The sequence below is a fragment of the Bufo bufo genome, chromosome 2, assembly GCF_905171765.1.
Source record: "Bufo bufo chromosome 2, aBufBuf1.1, whole genome shotgun sequence".
Taxonomy (NCBI): Eukaryota; Metazoa; Chordata; class Amphibia; order Anura; family Bufonidae; genus Bufo; species Bufo bufo.
In genome coordinates this window covers 741,368,578-741,383,051 of record NC_053390.1, presented here as the reverse complement: position 1 = coordinate 741,383,051, position 14,474 = coordinate 741,368,578, and the positions used below count along the sequence as shown (strand labels likewise).

Genomic DNA, 14,474 nt, shown 5'->3' with positions numbered 1-14,474 from the left:
AGCAGTTAAATAATGAAGGGAAGGCAGCACTGGCACGGTGCGTGGCTTTCTCTTTAACCAGCTAATTGGCGGGGGGTGCTGAGTGTCGGACCCCCATTAATCTCATCAATATTAAAATCGAAAAACCCTGTCATAGGTACAGTATGTAGTGGGAATCAAACCCAAGACTTTTGCGACTTTTTACACTGTCCTTGCCACTTGGGAGAGGTAGGGGTGTGACGGGGGTCGGGCTCTGGCAAATTTACTATCATTTACAGTACGCCTGAAAACAGGCATAAAAAAGGACAAAAAATTACTCCAGTCAGCCATTTTTACTCCAGGTGCACGGACTGCCTGAGGTGCACCTAATTTATGAAGAGGCACACACCTCATCATAAATTAGGCAAAGGACAAGACTGGTGTAAAAGGCCTTTTATTGTAAATGACCCCCATTCTGTTACATCAGAGGAACAGAAAAACAGGGATAATATGTATCTGTATAATCCTCACCAGTGATGGCCAGTTCGCAGTGTTCGCCAATGAACACATGCGGGCTGCCATCTTAACTCGTAAGTCCGGCGATGCAGAGGTAAGCCCTTACTTGTGCCTGCTCCGCGAGCCGGTCTGAAACAAATGCGGTCACCGGAAGCAGGCATTTCCGAGAACAGCCGCCGGGGGCCTTCATCGGGCTGTTCTCGGAACTGCCTGCTCCCAGTGACCGCATTTGTTTCAGACCGGCTCGCGGCGCAGGCACAGGTAAGGACTTACCTGTGCATCGCCGGACTTGGGAGTTAAGATGGCAGCCCGCATGTGTTCGCGGGCGAACACTGCTCCTCACTACTTTACTTTTTGTCCACTCCATTAAGGTTTTGATGTTTTTGGCAGAAGAAAGTGTCCTGTCTTGGAGACTTTTCTTTCCCCCAGAAATAACGGAAACGTGACAGACAATAATGGAAAGTGTTCGTTTTGTATCGTCATTCAAATGTTTTCTGTTCTTCTCTTCTTCTGATGCAACAGAAGAACAGACAAGTCAATTCTAGAGTGAACAAGCCCTAAACCAGGGGTCAGCAACCAACTGTTATAAAACTACAACTCCCAACAGGCTCCATTCACTTCTATGGGAGTTTTAAGAACAGCTGAGCACGATGGGAATTCAGCTTCACAACAGCTGTTCCAAAGCTTGCTGATCCCTGCCCTAAACAGGCTACACCAGAGCAGATGCAAGGGGCAACTCCATTGTAGACACAGCCGGACCCTCCGCCAAATGCAGAACTTACAGGGGGCCCCCCCCCCCCCCCAAAAAAAAACTACATAAAATCAATGTATCATTCCCAAAATACTAAAATCTACCAGTAATAAAGAGAGGTATAGCGCCCTCTGCTGTGCACAGGACTTACAGCATCCTACCCAAACAAAACTAAAACCAATACTTGAGGAAAGCGTGTATATCAGCTCCCTCTAGCGGAGATATAACATACAGCAGCTTTCCAGACACTGGAGAAAAACATATACATCAGCTCCCTCTGCTGGATACAAAACGTGCTGCATCTTTCCAGACACTGGAGAAAAGTATATGCATCCGCGCCCTCTAGCGGAAACAAAACGTGCAGCATCCTTCAAATTAAATCCAACACTGGAGGAAAACCTATATATGTCAGCGCCCTCTGCTGGACAAAAACTTGCAGCGGTCTACCCAACAATCTTCAATCTATATAGCATGAAGTATACATAGACCGGAAAAATGGGAAAATCCCTGACAGATGGCGGTGAGAAGCTATGACTCCTCATTCTGCTGTGCTGGACCATACGTATCCCCGGTCAGTGCGCTGTGCTGACTCCGTGCTGTAGGAGTCAGTGTACGTGGCAGTAAGGGAGGAGTGAGAGGAGCACATCCCTGGAAGGAGGAAGAGCTGAGCGGTAAGGAGTTTTCTGTCCTGGTAATTTCCACAGGAGCTGCTGCCGGTCCAATGGCCTCACTTCCATGCACTTGTGGTGATGTTAGCGCCATACGGTATGTGGTTATGTCGCGTTGTTTCTCCATACACAAATAGTGATAGTACAGTGACACTGACTTCCATCAGGGCTCCTGTTCCCAGGGCTGAATACAGCAGCGCAGTTCTCTGGTCTGTAGATTGAGGCAGATTGGGGCGCACACAACTGTGATTTATTGCAGTAGCCTTTAAATTATTAAAACGGATCTAGCGGCAGTTCACAAATGCTGCCAGGAGGTGGCGCTATTTCATTACAAATCTGCCTCTAGGTCCTAACAGGGAGTGTGGTGTAAACACTAGAGGGCGCTAGCAGCATAGAGGAGAGTCGCCCCTGACGCACACACGGCTCTGGGCTCCAGTGCGGGCCATAATGGCTGCACTGTGTAGTCCTGGGAGAGTGCACATTATGGCCGGTCTAATTATCATCAGGGTGCATGTGTACATGGCCTCATGCACACGGCCGTTCCGTTTTTTGCGGTCCGCCAAACACGAAAGCCGCCCGTGTGCCTTCCGCAATTTGCGTAACGGAACAGGCCGCCCCATTGTAGAAATGGCTATTCTTGTCCAAAAAAAAAACCCGACAAGAATAGGACATGTTATTATTTTTTTTGCGGGGCCACGGAACGGAGCAACGGATGTGGACTGCACACGGAGTGCTGTTCGCATCTTTTGCGGCCCCATTGAAGTGAATGGGTCCGCACCCGAGCCGCAAAAACTGCGGCTCGGATGCGGACCAGAACAACGGTCGTGTGCATGAGGCCTAAATGTGTATCTAGTTTCATTTGCAGTTTTAGGTTAAAAAAAAATATTACCGTTTATTAAAATTGCATGTCACGTGATAACGCACAGAGAACTAAACTATATTTGATTTGCAATAAATTGAACATTCATTTCAGGGGGAGATTTATCAAAACTGGTGAGGTGGAAAACTGGCTTAGCTGTCCATAGCAACCAATCAGATTCCCCCTTTCATTTCCCAAAGGAGCTCTGAAAAAAATGAAAGGGGAAATCTGGTTGCTATGGGCAACTAAACCGGTTTTGATAAATCTCCTTCAGGGCTCATTCACAGGACCGCACCATGTTTTACGGATCCGCAAAACACGGATGCCGCCTGTATGCGTTCCGCAATTTGGAATGGAGCAATGGATGCGGACAGCACACGGTGTACGGTCTGCATTTTTTGCGGCCTCATTGAAATTAATGGGTCCTAAACGGTTGTGTGAATGAGACCTCACTGTTTAATTGGCGGCTTACTATGACAGGCCTGCAGCGAATACATTGTACTACTGCTGGACATTGATCAAAACTGGTGTAAAGTAGAACTGGCTTAGTTGCCCCTAGCAACCAATCAGATTCCACCTTTCATTTTGCACAGCTCCTTTGGAAAATGAAAGGTGGGATCTGATTGGTTGCTATGGGCAACTAAGCCCATTTTACTTTTTGCCAGTTTTGATAAATCTCCCCCACTGTGTGTGGAAATTGGCCTGTGGTGAAATCCACAGCATGTCGATTTGTGTCTGTGGAGTCCACCTCAAAATCCGCACATAACACATTCGAAGAGCGAAGACGCCAAAAAATCTGCATAAAAATCAGCGCAGAAATTCTGTTTGGAAACCTGCAAACGTGTGCAAGTAGCTTTAGGGTCAGCCATACAGCATTGGGAATGTCAGCTGGAGAGCCACTGTCACTGCATGCTGGGAGTTGTAGTCTTGAAACAGATTACAGTCTATATCCTGGATTAACAGCTGTCAATATCCATGTGAATAGAAGTAATGAGACCAATAGCATTCCCAGGCGACCTGTATCTATTGCCGAACTACAGGTACCAGCATGTCCTGCCAGTGTCTATTACACCTAGAACCATCATGGCTGAGGACTGTCCGCAGCCACAGACAGGATTTATAGACCGCTATTCCTCTAGTGCCTGGAAGTGTGCCCAGAGATTTTTTTTTTTTTTCAATAACTTTATCAGTCGCTATTGTAGACCCAAGGGTGGAGAGCTTGGCTATTAACCCTATGGCGTCTGAACCAGATTGAGTCATTTTCCAGTACAGTTATTTAACCCTTTTAGCAGACAGAACACAGACCTTGTAAAAAGCTAGAACTAGTCTGACAAATACTGAGGGGGGCGGCGAGGCGTTGCCCTGACTCCACAAGGTGGCTAATAGTGTCCAGCGTGGGCAGGGTTAAGAGGAGAAGCATACAGCGTGGCAGTGTGCAGCTGCTTGTGATGACACATCTGGCTGTGGACAGGTAGGTGAATGTAGGTTACGCTTCTCTGACCATCACAAATGTAGAGGACTGCGGGTAAAAAGGGAAGATTAGTTACTTTATGAAAGTTTTCAAAGTTTCATCAAGTTTTACACGTCCACAGAGACGAGCAGCGGGCGACATGTATTATATCAGCTGGAACTGAAGCCTGTGTTATACAGTGGTGCACTATAAATACAGATAGATATACAGATGTAGCAGAGCCGAGTGTGTCATGTTATCGTGATATAACACCTATAGATTTACATGTACCCCACCGAACTCAATCACAGTGCACGATTAAATAGCTTTGCACAATCAGCGCTGCTACATCTGTATATTCATTTAAGGGTCTTTCTCTGTAATTGGTCTTAATGCTCCCTACACATACACATATACACACATATATACACACACACACATTCATACACATATATATATACACACACATATACACACATATATACACACACACACATTCATACACATATATATACATACACATACATATACATATACACACATATACATACACACACATTCATACACACACATACATATACACACACACATACATATACACATAAAAAATGCAGAGAAGGAAGAATTCAGACCGTTCCAAGTGGCGCTGATGCAGAAAGGACTCTGTACTCTAATGTTACCAAATTGGTAATCTTTTATTCAAAGTCGACGCGTTTCAGGGGAGAACGGCTCCCTTCATCAGGACAATAAAACTTCTACTACGGAGTCCTTTCTGCATCAGCGCCACTCGGAACGGTCTGAATTCTTCCTTCTCTGCATTTTTCTTTATCCCACTAACCGTGACTCACGGAAAAGGGCACAGACCTGCGCAGGAGACGCAGATTTCCCCGCAAGCTGGATGCGAAAAATCCAGCAAGGTGATTCATAGGTGTTGTGACTCATCACAACCCTATCTGGTAAGCTAAATCAGTGTATTTATATTATCAATACTTGTAAGGTTCTACACACGAGGTGCTGCCTCCTCTCCCTTCTTTTTTCTTCTTTTATATACATATACACATATACACACACACACACACACACACACACATATATACATATACACACACACATACATACATATACACACACACATACATACACAGCGAAACCGCTCACATTTTTCCACTTATGCTATTATAGCAGGTTTGTTAGTGATTTTTTTTTTTTTTTTTTTAAACAGTGAATTTTTTTTCCTGTAGAGATGAAAATGCTAGGAAAAAAATGCCAAAGCTTTGACATGCCGCATTTTTTAAAAGAGAGACCCAGAAAAAAAGCAACCTAATTAACAAAAACACCAGCAGAAAAAACACTTGTGTGCCCTGCTTTTTTTTTTTTTCCCATGGGTTTTCAGCTGACATCTGGAGCTGATGTTTTTACAACAAAAAAACACACCAAAAAACACAAAAGTGCAGAAAAATGCCACAAATTACCACTATGGAAACCCCCCTAATAAAGACACAGTGAGGGTCATTTACAAAGACCAGCTTTTTACGCCAGTCTTTGTTTCTCCTTTGCGCTGTTGGAGGGTACTCCTATTTTTTGACAAGCAGTGCGCCTTTTTTTTTTTCATTTTCGTCCCGTTTTTTGTGTTCCGTATACGGAACCATTCATTTCAATGGATCTGCAAAAAAAACAGAAGGTACTCCGCATGCCTTCCGTTTCCGTATTTCTGTTCCGTTCAAACATAGAACATGTCCTATTATTGTCCGCATAACGGATAAGCATACTATTGTTCTATTAGGGGCCAGATGTTCTGTTCCCGCAAAAAACGGAATGCACACGGCCGTTATATGTATTTTTGCGTATACATTTTTTGTGGACCGCAAAATACTGAAAAAGACATACGGTCGTGTGCAGGAGGCCTTAGGCGCATCCTCCTGCTGTATGCACCTATCGTGAAAAACTACTCCACTCCCTGAGATGAGTGGTTTTTCGAAACTACTTTTTCCCCCCTAAAGCCTCATGCAGACGTCCGTGGAACACGGTCCGTGAGATACTGGACTGGCATTGCTGGAGCGCAATAGGTCATTGGTTGCTATGATGCCGTGCGCTTCGTGCCGCCGCTGCTGTACAGTAATACACTCGTATAGATCATACGAGTGTATTACTGTACGGCAGCGGCACAAAGAGAGCGGCGTCATAGCAACCGATGACGCCGTGCGCTCCTGCAATGCCAGTCCGGTATCTCACGGACCGTGTTCCTCGGACGTCTTCATGAGGCTTAAAACTGTAAGTAAGTATGTCAAGGCCGATGCCTCGACCTGGGCCCTGACACCCGTTCACCACTCCCAAATGGTAAGGATGGCAGAAAAGCGCCTGTCGGGCAAAATATTGTTACACAGGTGTTAAAGAAGTCACTAGTCTTGCAACTTTTTTCACCAAAAAGTGGCGTGTCGCACTTTGTAAATCACCCTGCGTCAGAAAATACAGAGGAGAGGAGAATACTTCTCATTATCCCTAGATATACTTGTGTGCACTGAGCTATATAATGCAAACATGGTTTCCTCGCGGTTCAGCGCTCGCCAAGCAATGTGATACCACTGTAAACATCGCTCCCCTTGTCCTGTTTGCGGAAGCGGGTGACTTACTGATCATAACAGATCAGTTTTAAAGGTTCGCGTGTAGCAGATACACTGCAGATTTGCCTCTATGAATTTGCATATGGCATATCCGCAGGGTTTTGCAGTGCCAGCAGATTGGATAAGATTTTGGGAAATCTCATCCTCACACTGCAAAAAATTCGCAATGTAAATTGCAGTATATCCTCAGCAGGTCGATTTGTTCTAGTGGTAGGCACAGTGGCCAGAGCACTCACCTTGTCCCTTCTATCCATTCTATAGCATCTCATACCCCTTGGTGTCCTCCTGCTTCCTCATGACTGAGTAGAGCTGCTCTGCTTGTCTTCTTTCCAGTGTCCTACTGCCCCTACTCCTGCTACCCGTAGGGTGCTCATGTGCCCCCTCTAGCTCTGAAAGGACTATCATGCACATCTTAGAGCTCCCCATCCAATAGCTGCCCACCTTAGTGTACTAAAGGGAACTTTGGGAAGCTGCACGAGCAATAGATTTCATTTTTCTATTGTCCTGCAAAGGTGCGCCGTTATCCTGTTTGCCTGACTGTATACCGAATTCTGTCTTTTTCTAGATTTGACCTGACCACTGCCTGTCCCTCATTCTGACTTTTGAACTGTCTACTTGACTCCACAAACACTGCCTGCCTGGCATAGGTCTGTCCCTGATTACAGTTTTGCCCCCCCATCCCTCAGTGCTTTGTACTGTTGTCTTTTGATCCCAACCAGTCAGCTGTCACTGAATGGAGACTACTCAAGGAGGTAGTGTCCTGGTGGTGTCCCCCTGTAGCGAAGTCTAGATCCCTGTATAGGAGTTAAAGGGTGAAGACCAGGGGACTGCAAGGATAATTCCCTTAGGAGTAGCCCCAAGCCAAATCAGTTCAGTGGCACAATGCATCCACATCCTTTTCTGTAACACAGTTTATGCTGTGGATCTCCACTATGGATGAATGTGTTCTATAATGCATATTGTCCTATATGTCATGTCCTCATTACCTACAGCATCAGGCTGGCTCAGTGGTTAGCACTGGTGTTTTGCAGCGCTGGGGCCCTAGGTTTGAATCTGACCAAGGACAACCTCTGCATGGAGTTTGTATGTTCTCCCTGTGTTTGTGTGGGTTTCCTCCTACACGACGAACACATACTGATAGGGAGCTTAGATTGTGAGCCCCATGGGGGACAGATTGATGCTAATGTCTGTAAAGCGCTGAGGAATATAGTAGCGCTATATAAGTGAGTAAAATAAATAAAAATAAGTGAAGACGGTGGTTAGGTGGAGGACACAGAATAGTATAATTATGTCTCTCTGTATGGTGCCTTCATGACGCTTTGTATTGTCCCATAGAAATAATACTTCTGAGAGAGAATACATTTGTGCTAAGTGATCTCTTAGGGAAGGCAGCGGTCACACTAAGTTTTTTCCAGAAGAGCAAAAATTCTCCTCTTACCATTTTTGAGGAGTATTTTTACCCCAGGAGGAGTATAAAAGTTGCAGTAATTCAGATACATAATATGTCGTAAACATGACAAGCATTAGCACATTGAATACATGTAAAGTGGCCTAAGGGTGCATTCACACGACCGTAAGGTGTTTTGCGGTCCGCAAAACACGGATACCGGCCGTGTGCGTTCCGCAATTTGCGGCCCACACATGGCCAGCGCTATATAGAGAATGCCTAAGCTTGTCTGCGGTTGCGGACAAGAATAGGACATGCTCTATCTTTTTTGCGGGGTCACGGAACGGAACAACGGATGCAGACAGCACACAGTGTGCTGTCCACATCTTTTGCGGTCCCATTGAAATGAATGCGGAACAGATGCGGATCCATTTGTACGGTCCTGTGAATGCACCCTAAATGGGAGGAAATGCTCAACACCAAACACTGTAGCGTTTTTATAATCGGGGGAGCAATTCCTCCGCAAGTGATCCAATAATATGCGACGATCATACTGGGGTTGAGCATTTCCTCCCATTTATTAATGATCTCATGGGGGACATATTATGTTGCAAAATATATGTTTAAAAAATATGTAAAAGAAATGAAAGAAAATTATTAAATAACAGAAAAAATAAAACGCCCACAGCAACAAAAATTGTCACCATAGTGCATGCCAAACTATACATATTATATATCAATACCTATATTAGCCGACCTATGAGGGCCACATACATCAAACTTCTACAACCAAAATACGTATACCCAAAAATCATTCATAATTTAAATTTATCATAAATTTATACATTCTTTATTTCATTATTATATAAAAAAGATAGAAAAGAGTCTACAAAACATTGGTGAAACAAATAAGTGAGGGACCACTGGAAAAGGCTAGTAATAATTATATCCACCTTGGAAAAGGCAAACACCAGATAGTAATATAATAACACCTACCCACTACCAAAAAGGTAGGCCCAAATACAAAAAAAGTCTTACCAGTTGTCCAAAAATGAGACCAAAACTATTATATATCAAAACGACCAACACAAATAAAGGAACTCCTTTTAATCATTTATTTTGGTGTCCGTTTGCATATTTGAAGAATGACTTTTTTGCAGTAGCAATCATTTCTCCCCTACTTTGCATCAGCGCCGATGAAGGTGAAAATACAGCCTGCAGACCAAAGAAGGTTGTGCACCCCTGTCCTAATGGATACGCAAAATGGATACACTGTGTAATGTAAAATGCAGGGAACAAGTGGGCGGAGCATGACACAGGGATTTGAAGAAGAGTAAAAAATAATTCCATTCAGTATTTTGAGTCTTCGTTATATTTCTCTTCCCAGAAGTCAAAATGTCAAGTGAAGAAGGTAAAGCAGAAGCCGAGACCACTGGCACTGAGCTAGAGAAACCTGCAGCCCCTGTACTGGGCAGTAATGAGGAGTCTGGGCCTGAAGACAGTCCTCAAAATATAGAACTACACAAGGTCCCAGAGCCAGAACCAACACAGAAGTCTGAAGAGCAAGTATCTGAAGAGGAGAAACCACAACCAGGCCATGAGGAATGCAGTGACACTGTGAACCTAGACCCGGCGTCTGACTCCAAGGCTGATGAAGAAGAGCATGCACACCTAGTATGTATACCTCCTGTCAAACCTGGTCCTCTTGTATAACTCTTGTATGGTATATTGACATGCCTAAGGCCGGGTTCAGACCTGAGCGTTTTACAGCGCGTTCAAACGCGCTGTAAAACGCTCAACACATGAAAACCAATGCTTCCCTATGGCCCTGGTTCTCACTTGAGCGTTTTACAGCGCGTTTGAACGCGCTGAAAAACGCCCTACGCTCAAACAAGTTCTTGAGCTTCTTTGGGGCGTTTTGACGCGCGTTTGTGGCCATAGGACACTGCAGTCAATCACACACTATTGGGGTTACTATTGCAAAAAACACGCATAAAAACGCGCATATAAAATGCGCTCAGGTCTGAACCCAGCCTAAAGGGTACTTTCACACTAGCGTTTTTCTTTTCTGGCACTGAGTTCTGTCAAAAGGGCTCAATGCCAGAAAAAAGAACTGATCAGTTTTATCCCCATGCATTCTGGATGGAGAGCAATCTGTTCAGGATGCATCAGGACGTCTTCAGTTCAGTCATTTTGACTGATCAGGCAAAAGATAAAACCGCAGAATGCTACGGTTTTATCTCCGGCAAAAAAAAAAACTGAAGACTTGCCTGAATGCCGGATCCGGCATTTTTTTCTATAGGAATGGATTAATGCCGGATCCGGCATTCAAAATACTGGAATGCTGGATCCGTCCTTCCAGTTTGCGCATGCGCAGACCGAAAAAAAAGGTGAAAAAAATTAATGCCGGATCTGTTTTGCCAGATGACACCGGAAAAGCTGATCCGGCATTTCAATGCATTTTTTTGACTGATCAGGCATTTTTAAGACTGATCAGGATCCTGATCAGTCTTACTAATGCCATCAGTTGGCATACGTTTTGCCGGATCCGGCAGGCAGTTCTGGTGACGGAACTGCTTGCCGGATTACTCTGCCGCAAGTGTGAAAGTAGCCTTAGATTTGTTGGAAAAATTTCCTCTATTGAAGATCAGTAGTGCAAACCTCATTGAGTTTCTGCAGCAAATCTGCTACTTGTGAATATACCTTTAATTCGGTTGTCTCAAGAAGACACATGAATGGCATAGGGTAGTGCCCCCAGGATCCCCTGAATGAGCTAGAATGAGGAGTCGCTGTATAAGATCCGTGTCTGTTCTGACAGACTTGAGCTTTCCTTGTACTACATGGACAACTATTCCTCTAAGTGGTTGGCATGTAGTACTAAGTACTCCATACTATATATAATACCTGTAAGGGGTGTTGTAGGAGAAATTATCTGTGGCTTCCTCTGTCAAACACTTCTATTTACCAGGGGCACCAAGAGCGCGACCCAGGTTATTGCTACAAGTCCTGTTGCTGGGCTCTGTTCCTGCAATCTCAAGCTGTGCTTGTATTACATGGGCGGCCATTCATCTAAATAACCATAATTTAACACTTTATTTTCCACGTAGCGTGCGCTGCAGTGGGAGTGTCTGGCTAGCTACAGATTCCCCAGGCAAAGTTATCTGCTTTCTAGGGGTACCAGAAGTGGGACGTGCGGAAATCACTGTGGTGGACACGTTCAAGTTCTGAGTTTTCTGGTATCCAACTAAGGCTGGGTGATAAACATTCAACTGGAATATTGTGACATGACTGGAATATGTAAATACACCTTAAAGGGTTGTCCGATTTATATGGAAATCTCCCCACAGGCTTAAATTAATTAAAATAATAAAAGAAAATACAGTCACCAATTAACCCCTGCTGTTTACAGTCCTCACCTTTGGTCACAGTTTAGAGGTAGGAGTGGCGATGTAGCCTTGTATGGCACGTGACCGCTCCAGCCGATCACTGGACTCTGTGGTTTTATGTGAAATACCACTGAGGCCAGTGATTGGCTGCTGTGCTCACGTGCGTTTACATCACTTCTGCATCCTTTAAACACCAAGGTGGGGACCAGAGAGGCAGCACTGGAAACAGTGGTTTACGTGGTGAGTATATGTTTTGTTATTATTGTAATTCATTTAGGGTTTTAAGTAGATTTTCATATAAGTCGGACATCACTTTTAAGGCCTTGTTCTCACACATGTATAGTTTAGATGCAGTTTTTGCAAGTTTCTTATTACCTGTTTAGGAATATTTATCCAAAGACTCTACTGTATGTTAACCATACGGTATTTGTGCCGTGGTGAGTCTTTTCTTCTTTGCAAAGTTCAGCTTCTTCAGGAGAATGTCCTGTTTATGTTTAAGGATTCAGAGGCTTCTGCTAAGGAGAGCACATGGAGCACGTGGGGAACATGGGGCAAGTCTCTTCTGTCATCAGCCAGTGCAACCGTAGGTGAGTACACCTAACAGTATAGCAATGGAAAGCTTGCCACCGGCATCATATCTTCCTAGACTCCAGCCACCAGAGGAACATCTAGTCAGGCTTCTGTCAGGGGAACAATAGGATTGGACAGGTTAAAGTCAATATGTCCCATATGTTTCCCTGATGACAGATATGGCAGACAGTCTTATTATTGAAAGAGATCTGTCAACAGAAATCTCCATTTATGGCCCATTTAATGCCCCTCTTTCCTTCTTGGAATTCTGGGATATAAATCAGGAACATTTTTGAATATGCAAAGGCTTTATCGTAGGTTTATGGCTTAAAAAAGTCAAAAGATTTGGTGCAAATGACATTTCATCTTTTGTGCTGCTGTTGCTAATTCTGTAAAAAAAATAATTATGGCATCCTCATAAACGTAATCTCTGTCTAACCAGGACATGGGATATCTGCAGTGAAGGAAAAAGCAGGAGCCACATTAAGAGTCAGAACTTCAGAGTCTGAGGAAAGTGGAGAGGTCAGAGCATCTGAAGCCGAAGAAGAAGGTGAATATTCATTTCATAATCTGATCTATTCTCTACAAAATCAGGACAACTGATGGACACTAAATGGGTTATCAGGTCATCAATATCAGATCAGTAGGGGTCTGACTCCCGGCACCCCCACGATCTGTTCTGCAGTAGCTCCAGCACCAGAACTACACCGATCTGTTCACTGCATAGTGGATGGAGCTGGTTATTGCAGCGGTCAGACCTAAAGTGATAGCATATTCTTTGAGATGCTTTGAGACCCTTTTAACCCTACTCCTATACTCATTCTTGACCTGTTCATTGTACTGTAAGGCCCACTGCTCCTCAGGGGTCCATTACAGATTACACAATTGATATTGGTTCAGTAGTTTCCATAACATTCAGTGATATAGGAGCTGATGGGAGAATACTTACTGTAACCAGACTACACTTGACTAATCCTGGTTTGTGCACTGTATAGTATCTTTCTCTGTTACAGATGGGTTGGCTGTTTAGAATCCTACTGGAGGGTATCTTCTGCTTGCATGCACAGAGATGTAAATCTAGGACCGATTGATATGGTATCTCTTGGTATTATAGATTTATGAAGTAATGCATGTGCTCTTACAGGAGATTCATAAACCAGTATGGACCCTCTTAGCTTAGGTCATTTTGTGTTTGTGTATATTGTTGAGTGGTGGGCATAGAAGGCACATTTGCACCCACTAGTTTACCTAGAACATAAAATATATGACAAAATTATGTACCAAGTATATTCATTTCTCCTGTTGCACATGTCGATTTTGTTGAGGATTCTCCATGGATTTGTAGCAAAATCTGCCAGTAGGTTTTTCTGCAATTCATGGACCCGTGCATACAAGAAAGCTTTGATACATTGTATCTTAAAGAGACTCTGACTTTGACCATGCTAAACTGCTGACAGCACTAGTTAGGGGCTGGAAAGAGCAGTACAAACATACATTTTGTGGCGTAGTTATTATCAGAGGTGGTGTGACTATCATATTTTCTTCTGCTGGGTACTTCTCCTGTAAGTGCTCTGGAAGCAGAGCCTCACTGTAAACTGCCTCACAGTCCCTCCCCTATGCTCTGAGTGACAGCTGTAGCATCTAACCAAGAGAACAGTACAGCCACCACTCAGAGGGGAGGGATTGTGAAGCAGCACAGAGACCACTAATGAGTGAAGCTCCGCCTCCTTAACACTGGCAGGATAAAAGTTCATATTTACACTACTCCTGATAATACAAGCTCTACAAAAGGTGTGTTTGTACTGTACTCTCTGGCCCCTTCCTAGTGCTGTCACCAGATTAGTAGATTAGAAGTGATATTGTGTGAAATGTCTTTATATGCAGTAGTATTAATATTACCCTTCACCAGAAGGGCCAGACCCTGAGAAAGATCCCCAAACCATTATTTCCCTCAAACAGTGTTTACAGTGTGCACTCCGGTAAGTAGCATTCCCCAGGCATCCACCAAACCATATTGGTCCATAAACAGGAGCGGTGCTCATATGCTTTTAGACATACTGTATAGGGAGAGAGATTTATCAAAACTGGTGTCAGATTCCACCTTTTTATTTTTCAGAGCTTTTTTGGAAAATGAAAGGATCAATCTGATTGGTTGCTATAGGCAACTAAACCAATTTTTCTTTAGACCAGTTTTGATAAATCTCCCCCATAGTGTTCACCACCGCTGCTTTTTGTACCAGTGCAGGCCATAATTTCACTGGAATCACAGACTTGATGGCACTATATTGAATGCCATTCTTCACCTTAT

The 14,474-nt window shown here is 44.0% G+C and overlaps 1 protein-coding gene across 5 annotated transcripts in view; it reads left to right on the top strand.

The window, feature by feature from the left end:
• Positions 1–1,672: 1,672 nt before the first annotated feature.
• Positions 1,673–14,474, top strand: part of FAM114A1 (family with sequence similarity 114 member A1) — a 39,211-nt gene continuing 26,409 nt past the window's right edge. The window contains exons 1-4 of one of the 5 annotated variants that reach the window (XM_040418984.1): positions 1,673–1,896; positions 9,601–9,884; positions 12,096–12,183; positions 12,609–12,716. In XM_040418984.1, coding sequence (XP_040274918.1) covers positions 9,606–9,884; positions 12,096–12,183; positions 12,609–12,716 — 475 coding nt within the window. In that variant the 5' untranslated portion in view covers positions 1,673–1,896; positions 9,601–9,605. The other 4 variants (XM_040418982.1, XM_040418981.1, XM_040418985.1 and 1 more) reach the window with 4 other exon arrangements.